We start from the raw sequence: 12,731 nt of genomic DNA, 5'->3' as shown, positions 1-12,731 counted from the left end.
CCTCCATATTTACTTACAAAACTTTTACAAGTTATACGTGAAATTATTAATAAATAGACTTTTACAAGAAATATTTCTTCAAAAAGTCCTGATTTTATTTTGGAAAAAAAAGAAAAGAAAAAAGAAAAGGAAATAGACTTTATGGGTGGTTGACCACCCCTAATTGGCACCAAGGGTGGTTGCACCACCCATGCTTCTGGTTGGACCATGAAAAAGATTATTGTTTTTTAGAAATAATAATAAAAGCCGAATTGTTTATTGAGAAAGAAATTTCAGAAGAATAACTATTCAATTCTTGGACCTATTCATGTCTAGCAAAACCCTAGTAGTGTTGGTCAGGAGGTTTTGGATCTTCATTTATACTTCGGCCCCTAGATGAGAAATTATGACTTCGTCCCTGATTAGGGTGTTAATTTAAATCGTGAAGGGAAACCGCAAGACGGGGAGGGAGGATGTTGGAATGCTTCCATCCAAGGTGACCCATTTGGCAAGGCTATACAAGCCCTACTTGGTGTTGTGATGGAAATCAAAATATGAGAATCTTCTTCCACAATGATATTATTAGGACCACGGATGCGGATACCTTGTTATTCTCTACCCAATGAGAAGAGACATGAATGAGTATATTATGGACCATCTTTTTATCTTCTTAAAGCTGATGTAGCTTTCAAAATCATCATTAGATCAAAATTCAAGTATAATTCATCTAAAATTTAATGGTAATTTTAAAAGTCACATCAACTTTAGGAGGATAAAAAGATAGTCCATAGCATTACTCGACAGGAATAATAACGAAAAAATATTGAGAGCATAGTTTTTTGCCAGTACAGATAACTTTACCGGCTGGTGAGCTCTCTATTTGGGTAGATCTCTCCTGCTCGGACAAGAGAGCCTCTTTCATGTACTCCTACCTAAAGAGGAGAGCGGAAACAAAAGACTGAAAGAGGGATCCCTGTTATATGAGATTCCACAATAACAACTTGTCCCATGCTTTCAGTGATTCCCTAATTTCTTACTAATTTCTCACGTCTATGATATTTCTTTATCTAAGCCTTTCGGTTCTCGCATGTTTCTTTTTCAGATGCCCGATGAGTGTAGCTTCTGATGGTTTTCAAATTTTCAATTCCTTTCTTTGCTTGGGTGCTTTGGTTTTCTTCCACAGATTAGTATTGTAATATTCCAAAGACAGAATCAGGTCAAAGAATTCATGTACTACGTACTCCTAAGGTTGTACGTACTGATGATGTCAGGAATAATGAGAGGGTTTGGAGATGAAAGAGTACTGATGAAGGAGTATCCAACTTTTGCGCAAAGAAAGCTGGTATATATCTTTGTATTCGCTTGTCTCTCATAGGGCAATTTATCATGCCTTAGCTCGATAAGCCGCTTCCAACCTAACGTTCAAAAGCATTTTCGTTTGGTCTCCCTTTTTGCCTTCCATTCGGATCAAGAGCAGAAAAGACCCCTTTTGTAACATTTCTCCAATTAGCTTAGAAAAAAAAAAGCATATATATATTGGCCAGCCTTGTGTCTCTCAAGTGCTCACTCATGAAAAGGATAAGGAGAAAGATAGCTAACCATTTAAAATTTGCTTAAATGAATAATGTTTATAATAAATATTTTTTCTTTTATCTTTTCTTCTTTAATCAATTTTTCACTTTGTTGATACAGTTGACCACAAGCCAAGGATCCAATAGAAGATGCCTATAAGAGCATATGTGGACCAACTCATGTCGAGTGACAATTATTGTTCTATCGACCTAATTGGAGTAATTCTAGAAATTCATTTTGTGTTACTCTTATCTCTTAAAAAATGAAGTACCTTTTAAAATTACTATTTTAAGAAAATGTAATAATGATCAATCATAAGTCCAATAATGATTTTAAGAATTATATTATTCTTGAAGTAGGGCCATCAGATCCTCTCTCATTCCTTTGCCCAATTTTAAAGAGTAGTGGAAAAAGCCGAGATCCCCTAAAAGTCCAAGCTGACCACCTCCGAATAGGTAGCCACCACCTTCCTCATCCTTGGAATTGCATTTCAATCCTACTCGAACTGGTGTATTTTATTATAATGGAGTAATGCTAAAAAATACACTTTTATTTGATTATCATCTTATCTTGTTGATATAGTAGTTTTAATTGGACATTTAATTTAATTTAATTTTTTTTCTAAAAAAAAACATCCAATTCAAAAGTATCAACACATTCCTATTAGCAAAACAAAACAGTAAAATTATAATTTCAAACATTATTCTTTCAAATTATGCCTTTTAACTGCATTGAATGATAGCGAAATCACCCTTAATAGGATCCTCTCTGGTCCATAATAGAATGGAGAATATCCCGTTCATAGTTGGAATTTCTTCTTATAAATCATATAGTCACAAATAGAACACATGCACAACTACAAAAAAAATAATAATAAAAAAGCAATATTTCAAATTAAAAAAATAAATAATAAATAATAAAAAAATAAGGGGTGGCCATCTTGGCCATAGGGGGTGGCCAGACCACCCCATTTTAGTTGGGGTGGCTCTAATGGCCGGTCAAGGGTGGTTGGACCACCCCATGGCCCTTGGGGGTGGCCGGCCACCCCCAAGAGGCCAAACGATTTTATTTTATTTTTTATTTTATTTATTTATTTGTTTTTAAATATGGCCCTTCGGCCAACCCCAGTCTTAACTGGGGTGGTCTGGCCACCCTCTTAATTTTTTATAATATTTTTAATATATATATATATATATATATATATATATATATATATATATATATACACTGTGACAGATATCTTATTTATGGTCTCAAATCTCATTAAAGAGATCTTGACCATTAACTGAATATTCTCTAGTCCAAAATGAACTAGAGTAAATCTTGTTCCTCGGCCTTTTCCCTCCCTTCTCAAAATAGGATACTTTTCATTTCATTTAAGCCCAAAAAAAAAAAAAAAAAGTAATATTTAGACAAAATTATTCTTGAGACAATTTTATCGCCAATCATTGAAATTGAGACCAATTTTGTCACCAGTCATTGAAATGGAGGGGATAATTCTAACAGCCCACGCAGTGAAGCCTATTACATTGTGAAACAGTGAAACTTATAGAAGAAGTAGTTAGTAGCTTGCGAGACTTATAGAAGAAGTAGCGTGGGAGACAAGAATCACTAAAATCTGATTGCCAACTAGAGGCGCCAAAAGCTTCTCCCTCTAATTTATTGTGTCTATTATTTTACTGTTTCGTTCCAGACAAAACAAAAAAAAAAAAAAAAAAAAAAAAAACTCATTTTCCCCCCTTTAAATATCGCAAACTTCATGACCCTCACATTTCTTCCAACGCTCTCGGTTCCAGTAAGTGCCTTCAACTCCCTCTCATTTAGCTGAGCTCTGTTTGTGAGTTTGAGTTCTGATTATATAAGAAACACTTACGGATTTGAGTAGTAAAAGCAAAAAGATTTTTGAAATTCATCGAGGAAACTCCGACTGCAATACATTTTTTGTGCAACCAAACGCGGTAGGTTTATCATTTGGTTCGATTCGATTCCGATAGGAGTGCGATCGATAGGTTGATTGATTAGCTCGTACGCTGATTTCGTTGATGTTTTCGCTGCATTCTAATTTTGATTGTACAGTGGCTATTGGGTGAGAATGATGGTTTGGTTTTGAATCGGTTTGGTTTCTATTTTGTTTGATTCGTTTGGTCAAACTCTGTTATATATGCAGAAATATATTTGATATTCAATTTTTTTTTTTTGTTTAATTGTTTTTCTCTTTTCTCCTCAGTTGTTCTTGCTGAACAATTTGATTATTTGATAGTACGATTCATTTGCTCGATGCTTGATTATTCAAATGAGGCGCGATAAGCAATGATTTGTGATTTTGAAAGCTTTTCTTCTCGGTGTTTTTTATTCTGATTAGTTACATTGTTGTTATGCTTTTGCTGTTTTGCACAATTTTGATGCATTTTGTTCTGCTGATTACCTAGAATTCTTTCTTTCTGATAATATTCCATTATTTGAAAAAAAAAAAAGAAAAAGAAAAGAAGACTTTTTGTGAAAATTTTGGTGTTGAAGATTATATAAAACTTTCTTTAAGGTGCCTCCCATATTATCACCTGTTTATTTCTCACTTATTTAAAAGTGAAAGGTGTATTTGCATACCAAAGTGAGAGGTCAATGTTTTATCTGTATTTTTAGGTAGTTAGCTTTGCGTTAAGTTAATTTTCTAGTAAGATCTACTTCTTCAAACCTCTCAATAATGGTTTGAATTGTATAATGTTGATTAAATTGTTTCTGTGCATCTTTTGTGCTGTAAGGTTTACCTGGAATGGAAGCGTCTGGCTCAAATGTACCAAAGTGTGACGAAGAAGAGAAAGCATTGAAGGGTTTGCTCGATGCATTTAGTACTACATTTTCTCTTGATGAAATAGCTTCTGCTTATTGCAAGGCAGGCCGTAATGCAGATTTGGCTGCTGAGGTTCTGTTTGACATGCAGGGTAGTACCCCTACATCTGCTACTTATGCGTCTAATGGTGAGGCAAAGGGTGAAGAATCTTTGGAATCTTCCTCTGGTAACTTTTCTGAGAAGTTGGGTCAAGCAAGTGGAAACTCTAGAGCTTCAAAGCCAAAGAGCCGATCAGTTTCCGGAGGTACTGTTTCAAGCATTCTTGGGGAAGATTATATCAGGTCCACCCCATCAGCAAATGGGTCTTGTAAGGTGAGCAAACCAATCAGTAAGGTCTGGAGAGTGGCATCGAGGTCTGAGCTTTCGGAAGTTGAAGTTAAGTCAGGTTCTCCAAAGGATGCTCGAATGCACCAGGACATGGAAGATTTGGCTGCTGAGGATCTGTTTGACATGCAGGGTAGTAACTCTACATCTGTTACTTGTGTGTCTAATGGTGAGGCAAAGGGTGAAGAATCTTTGGAATCTTCCTGTGGTAACTTTTCTGAGAAGTTGGGTCAAGCAAGTGGAAATTCTAGAGCTTCAAAGCCAAAAAGTTCAGTTTCCGGAGGTAGTGTTTCAAGCATTCTTGGTAAAGATTATATCAGGTCCATCCCATCAGCAAATGGGCCTTGTAATGTGAGCAAACCAATCAGAAAGGTCTGGAGAGTGGTACAGATGTCTGAGCTTTCGGAAGTTGAAGCTAAGTCAGGTGCTCCGAAGGATGAACCAATGCGCCAGGACATGGCAGATCTTCTTTTCAGAATGCTTGGAGATGGGTTCAAGCTGGATAGGGATTTGATTCTACAAGTTCTTGGTAAACCATTCATTACATCAAATTATACTGATGTTAATTTGATAGATTGATGTTCATACTGTGTCTTTGTGTGGCCACTAATCAGGCTTCATATTCAATATGCAGATTATTGTGGATATGATATGCAAGAGGTATGCATAATATACTGTTTATACTGTTTTCACTTAAGAAATGTCCTTGTCTTATCAAAAAAATAATTGTATGATGCAAAATCTCAATTGTTATTTATTAGAGTGAACTTTATCCTGCTTCTGGAGGTCTTTATAAAGTTGGTTAACACTAATTTGCTCAGTCCATTTCAATGAAAAATTGAGGGAAAAATGCAAAATTAGTCCATATGGTTTACCTGATTTACAATTAGCTGCCTATTATATCAAAACAACTTCAGAGGTCCCTAAGGTATGCCAAAAAAATAATTTAGCCCATACAGTCAAATTTTGTCCACTAATTTAACAAATTCTATTAGTGTGACATTGACTTAAATAGAACAAGTGTTACAATTTTATTAGCTTTAACGTTTCGTGCTATCATAAACTGTTAAGTCAGTAAACAGAATTTGATTGTAAGGAGTAAATTGTTTTTTTTGGCATACCTCAAGGAATTCTTTTTTTTTTTGAGCCTGCCATTTCGAACAATCGAACATGACCAATAATATTTTTTTTAGATAAAAACTTCTTCTATTCATTCATCAAAAGATAAGACAAACTAGAGCCCTAAAGCTCTAAATTGAAAGAGCACAATGCTCTAGAGTAACAATATCATAAATACAAAGTGGAACTTCTTCCTTCCATATCTGCTCGACATCGTGCTTCCCAGCTTCTTTGGCCAACAAATGTGCCCCCATATTGGCCTCTCGTTTTACATGACCAACAAACCAACTCCTCATATTGTTGAGAACAACTCTTGCATCCCCCACTATGTGACCATAAGAACTCCATTGAATACTAGAATCTTTAATGGCATTTACCACAAGAAGTGAATCGCCTTCAAGCTCAATATCCTGTAAACCCAAATCCCTACAAAATTCTGTTGCCATTAAAGCACCCATAGCTTCTGCCACCACCGGTTCTTGCTGCGACTGTATTTTTCGGCTAAGAGCCGCATAAACTCCACCCAAATGATCCCTCACCAAAACTCCAACACCAATGGTCTTCAATCTGGAATTCTAAGTTCATTTTAATATCAGAAGGAGTTAATTGCAACTCAAGTGAACTACATAAACTAATTTTGCATTTTTCCCAAACATTGAAGTTAAAATATGTCTTGTTTGAATTTTTACTTCTGTTGATACTATTCACAATTTACAGATAGTTGAACTGAACAGACTAGTTAAACCAGATGATCCAAGCTCTATGGTAAACCCATTCAGCCAATGATGCTTATGCCTTTCAATGAGGATTTTTTAATAATATACTTGTAAGCCTTCTATACAGACAGAGACCCAGGCCATAGATGATCTTTATGGATTCTCAGGCATGAATAAACAAGAGAGACTAGTAGTTTAATGAACACGAAAGAGGGAGCTTGTTAAGAATGGCACAAGTATCCCTTGAAGAAGAGCATTACTTGTGACTTAATGTCAAATGAAAAGAGTGCATTAAGAAAAGCTCTCTGCACTAAAAGCGATATGCTATATAACCTTGAAAGACATCTATTTACCTTTTGAAGTGAATATATTTTCAGAGGAAAATAAATATAGTTTCTTTAATGCTGTACATGTCATTTTCTTATCTGCATAGCATTGTTATGGTATTTTTAAGATAAAAAGCATCTCTAAGCTACAATTTTCTTTTTTTCCCTTCAACCATTCAGTGCATGGATAAACTACTTGATTTATCAGGGGTGACTTTAGACAAAAGGAACAATTTTGTTGGTGAATCTACCGAAAAGGTTAGTATGATTACCAATTATTTTAGATCCCAGATGCCATTAAGTGTATATAATCATTCTGAAAGTGTCAGAGTGCTTTAATGATCTAATATAATCTTTTATAAGAAACTGGCAGTTCTGTTTTCTGTTATGCAAATAAGCTTATGAATTCAGAGGCATGAGATATTTATATTGGGTGATCAGGCCTTATATGAAAACGAAAAAGTCTGAAATCAATTTGATTATACACTTTCTATAATTTGCCAGTGGAAACATTATTTTCAGTGTGATTAATATTTAGCATTTTATTTTGATTTATGCATTCACTGTGATTATTTACTCGGCACAGATTGGAAATTCTTCATATTTTCTCATTGTATTGATCCTGTATTGTAAATGCTTCTTTCCTCTCCATATCATCCCGGAACAAGAACGGAAAAGATGATAATTGTTATATTTATATCAGATAAAGGATTTCTGCATGTGAATAGGAAGGAACAATAACTACTTTCCAATATAAATTGGAAGTTTTCTTTAACTGAAATTTGTCTTCTGTAAACCTTTGGTTGGACATCAAGTAACTATAACTCTGGTTGGAATATATAGGTTTATAATTTGGTTAGATGAGATATCATTTGGGTTATGCAGTGGAGGCTATTTATCTCCTTCGTTGTTTGAGGATCAGTGGAAAGAGACATTCAGTCCTTACTTTGGGGAGCATGTGTTCATTTTCTGATATTCTAGGTAATTGTAAAGAGGGCAACTACTACATTCATTGAGCATGAGTTTTTAAGAAAAATGGTGGAGTCATCAACTGCCAGGTTGCTTTTTATTTTTTATTTTTGAATTGTTGGTGTCATTAGGTGAACGTTTTGTCTGCCCTAGTTGTTGCAGGGACTAGTTTTATGATTTATCCTGTAAAAGATGCATTTCCTTCCTTCTTTTTCTTTGTATACAATTAGTCTAGCTTGGGTTTTCCCTCAGCTGGAGTGTGGGTTGATAGGCCTTAAATTCAATGCTTGCCTTCATGTAAAATAATATTCTGCATTTGCTATTTTGTCTTGGCATTTGATATATATCTATATCTTCTTTGAGTTCATCTTACAGTTTACAGATATGGGTTCAAAAGTTGAAGTACTTTCACATGAAAGAAAGCTGCAATACATAAATCATCCTGGAAGGTTTGATTGTTTCCTTTATATCTTTTTTGTTTTTTTTTTGGTAAAGTCCACATACTCCTCTCAAACTACCACCCAATTGACAATGTCTCCCCAAAACTTTTAATTATGACAATGTCCCCTTCAAACTACCAAAACATTGTCAATGTTCCCTCAAGGCTAGCAATAAGACAAAAATGTCTCTATAGATTTCTCAAGAAGACAAAAATATCCCTATAAATTAAATATAAAAAAACAAATTGATTTTAAAAAAAAAACGAAAAATTTTAATTTAAAAATAATATTTATAAAAAAAAAACAATTTTTTTAAACAAAATTTTTTTTTAAAAAAAAAAAAACTATTTTTTTTTATTTAGTTTTAAAAAACAAAAAATTTCATTTTATTAAGCGAAAATTTTATTTTTTTAAACGTAAATTTTTATTTAAATAAAATTATAAAACAAAAATAAAATAAAAAAACGAAAATTTTCAATTTTTATAAAAATAAAAAAAATCGAAATTTTTAAAAATTATTTCTTATAAAATTGATTTTAAAAAAGAAAAAATTGGCCAAGTTTGGATTTTTTTCTTTTTTTGTTAGTTTTAGTATTTTTGTTTATATTTTACTAAGGGTAATTTCGTCACTGGGGGGAACATTGACAATTTTTGGTAGTTTGGAGGGGACATTGTCAATTGAGTGGTAGTTTGAGGGGGTTACGTAGACCTTTCCCCCTTTTTTTTTTTTTGGGGGGGGGGGGGGGGGGGGGGGGGAGGAATTTGCACATTCTCTTCTAGGTCTTTCTTAATCTCTGTTTTCATTCATACAGCAATGGACATGGTGTAGAGCCATTTGTAGAACTCAAAGAGAAAAATGATCTCCAGAAGGAAGTTTTGGTTGCCTTATTTAATGCTCCTGAGAGTCGTAATGAGTTTCCTAGAAGAACAAAGGCGGTGAAGAGACGTGCAGCACTTGAGCAAGTGGTGGATGAAACTTCAATGGACTTTAACATAGATCAAAATGAAACTGTGATGTACTTACAGAAAGATAATGAGGATGGTATGTACTCTGTGTATTCTGGAAACCTGATTTGCCTAGCATTTTTCCCTATAGAGCTTGTAGAAGGTATGGAATGTTTAGAAAAAGATGCATTAGAAACTAAGGGAGCTGATGCTCTACCTGTTTACAGACTTGCATAATCGTTCACTTTGGCCTTTGGTTGGTATGTTCTTGCCTGATATTAATTGCGAGCTTCTTTAATTATTTGATGGCCTGTTACTGTTGATTCAGATTTAGATGTGGAACCGAGTTGTAGTGATTCACCTAGTTGTTGCTTCCTGTAGATTTTTATTTTGCATGAGCTCCGATTAGAAGATCCTTGCGGATTTATAGGATCTCTTGACTAATGCAAAAATAATTGCGGGCTGATCCTTCTATGTTAACGGAGGTGTCACTGACTATTAAAAAAGAAAAAGAAAAAAGAAAAAATGAAGGGTACACTAGGGTGTCATAATTGGGGTTGCACAGCTTTTCCATGGCCTAGAATCATTACCTTGCAGATGAGGGGATTAATAAACTGACCTCCTCTGTGGCCTTAGAAATTTAGTTTTTATATTTTTATTTTTTTTAGGCTTTGTTGCTATAGTTAGATCATATATCATATATACATTTGGTAAAGCTAGGTGATCTTGTGCTGAATCATTTGTCATGTCTCTTTAAGAATAAAGGTCTAATCACTAGTTTATATGTTTTTACTTGGGGAAAGTGGTGGCATCAGTTTGTTTGGAGAAGTGATGTATTGCTCTCAAGGTTTTGTTTAGTGGCCATAAAAACAGGTCTATTCCTGTCATATGGGCAGATAATTAATTTTGAGTAAATCTATATGTGGATAACTGTTATTATTTGTTTAGATGTTCCATGGTGTAGTTGGTCCTCCAATTTATGTTTACTTTGTCTTCTCCAAGTTCAATTTTCAATTGTTTCTTATTGCAGATGAGGATGAAGGGGATGGTTATCAGGTTCTTCGTAGAGCTTGGAAGGAGTATCGGGGCACCATGAAAGAATATATTCAAGCTGTAGGTCATCCTTATATTTTCCTCTTTTAGTGCTGTCAATCTATTTTTAGACACTATGAAGGATATTATTTCCTTGCCAGGCTGTTGATGCAATTTCTAAGAGGGATCACGTACGAGCAGAAAAACTTCTACAACAGGTATGGTTCCCATCTTATTAACTATAGAGTATTAGTGGTTGGATGAGACTTGAAGCACTAGTGTTTGATTTGGGTATTGTTCCCATCTTAACCATAGAGTATTGGTGGTTGGATGAGACTTGAAGCACTAGTGTTTGATTTGTCTTGGTTCATCCAGTCTGTTTTGGCTTAAACACAGTTGCAAATTGATCTAATTGTACACTGCTCTTCGTTGTGGCTCATATTTAACCATTCTGTTACATGAAGATGTGTTTAGATTTCTGTCTTGTATCTGCACTCAAAAATAAGAGTTCTAAATAGGTTCTCATGTGGTATAATGCCCTTATTAGAACAATTTTAATGAATTTTTATTGTGAATGCTATGCGAATGACAGGCATATTTTTTTGGCAAAAAGGCTCGTGAAGCAGATGAAGAATCCAATAGAATAAATTTAGAATCTAGGTGATTTCCTTTCCTTTTCCTTTTTCATCTTATATATATATATATATATATATATATATATATATATATATATTTTGTTTGGATGGAGGTTGCATAAAGGATTCATAGGTTTGTGATTTTGTTTTGTTTGTTCATTTTCAGAAATGTGGAGGCAGAAGATGAAATGCTGCTCGACTTGCATGACCTTGGTGCCAAGGAGGCGGTGCGTCTTCTGAAATGTCATCTTTCTTCACTCTGGGGAATCCCGTGTAAGTCGCCGTTCTTGCATTCATAATTTGCTATTCAATTGTTATACAGTAAGTGAAATAATTTGCATAATCTTTCCCTTCAGCACTCAAGCACCTTAAGGTCATCATTGAGACAAATGATGAAGATATTACCAAAGGATCTCGTAGAAAACTGGTAAGATTGGTCGATTGTTTTAATCTTAGTTGATCTTTTGTGAGATAGTGCTTCTCCAGTTAATAACTTTAGGAGGCTAATCGAATGATGTGAAAAGCAAGTTTTTATATCTGAGAAATTCAAGTAGCTGTTCAGAAATTATATTTGAATGGTTTTTTATAGAATGGAATATAATTCACATTTGAGAATGATGATTGATTTGTCTAGGCTAGAGTTTTCCTATGCAATACCTAGAAAAAGCGTTAGCCACATCTACGCTATAACTCCAAAAAGACTAATCAATTTGGAGCTTCTGTAGAATCACTTATGAAGTCCAATTTCATCTAGCAAGAAACTATTATGGGACTTCACACCAGTTAGTGCCTTTATAATCTATTTAATGTGGGACTGTGTTGTTACAATCTCTTATTTTTAAATCTCCAACGTCCTGGTTAGGGTCACGTCATACAGTGCTTCAGTTCGACACAACGTTATTCGGTTGTTATTATACCATTTATAACAACTCAAGAAAAGCGATAGCACAAATAACTAAGCTAATTTGGAATTTTCTTAGAATCACTTATAAAGCTCAGTCTCACCTAGTTAGGAACCAATGTGGGACTTAGTATCTATGATTTGTCTTGCATTTTTTTTCTTTCAAAATAGTCATCCAAATTTGAGAAGCATTTTGATTTTCCTTTTAGAAGAACTGTTGTTTATTGTTTGTTTATTTTATTTTTCTTATTCATGGCCTTCGTTCTTTCATTGTAAGATTTGCTGACTACATTCGGTTTGGCTAGGTTGTTAAGCTATTGGAGAAGGAATCCATTAAATGGACTGAAGAAGGAAATGCTGGAACAATACTAATCCGCATGGACAATATCAACAAAAAACGTTTGAGTTTTGTCAAAAAATAATGCGGATCATAGAGGTAAAATTATCAATTATTGAACCACTATAAGTAATATAAAGGTCATTACAAAAAATTTAAATTTGGTACAGTTTGAAGGCTTTAAGAGTTTTTTTGGTGATTAGGTCATAATTTGTATCAAAACTTAGCATATTTTTGGCTTCCTATTGTATTTAAACTAAATGAGTTGAATTTGAAGAAGCGAAGGAATTGAATAACCGAGTGCATACATTCTTTAGAAAACTTATGAAGGGTGAAGCGTGAAAGTGGAAGGGGCAATAAACAATGAGGAGCAGAAATTTTGAGATGTAATGACCTTGTTTCAATGTAATATGTAGCGTGTTTTTCTTTGGGTTTTTAGTATATCATTTCGTTTTCCTGTTTTTTCTCTGTATTCTTAGATTTATAATTTATAATTATCATATTCTAAATTAAGAGAATAGAAAATTTGCAAATGTTAATGTTTTATGTCTTCACACACTTTAGCAGTTGAATTTGTTTGAATGAGGA

At 34.1% G+C, this 12,731-nt stretch overlaps 1 protein-coding gene across 2 annotated transcripts; it reads left to right on the top strand.

The window, feature by feature from the left end:
* Positions 1-3,276: 3,276 nt before the first annotated feature.
* On the top strand, positions 3,277-12,577 carry LOC132169113 (putative nuclear RNA export factor SDE5). Of its 2 annotated transcripts, none has more exons than XM_059580197.1 (12): positions 3,277-3,346; positions 4,311-5,252; positions 5,358-5,383; positions 7,065-7,142; positions 8,229-8,302; positions 9,106-9,335; positions 10,269-10,351; positions 10,432-10,488; positions 10,863-10,930; positions 11,072-11,178; positions 11,262-11,332; positions 12,112-12,577. In XM_059580197.1, exons 2-12 carry the CDS (start codon positions 4,322-4,324, stop codon positions 12,226-12,228), a joined length of 1,842 nt encoding a protein of 613 aa, XP_059436180.1. In that variant the 5' UTR covers positions 3,277-3,346; positions 4,311-4,321; the 3' UTR covers positions 12,229-12,577. The 2 variants fall into 2 exon arrangements, with proteins under 2 accessions (XP_059436180.1, XP_059436179.1); XM_059580196.1 differs by lacking the exon at positions 3,277-3,346 and adding an exon at positions 3,384-3,509.
* Positions 12,578-12,731: the final 154 nt, after the last annotated feature.

The sequence above is a fragment of the Corylus avellana genome, chromosome 1, assembly GCF_965113065.1.
Source record: "Corylus avellana chromosome 1, dhCorAvel1.hap1.2, whole genome shotgun sequence".
NCBI classification, from domain to species: Eukaryota; Viridiplantae; Streptophyta; class Magnoliopsida; order Fagales; family Betulaceae; genus Corylus; species Corylus avellana.
Note: the sequence above shows the minus strand (reverse complement) of the source record. Positions and strands in the feature narration are given on the sequence as shown.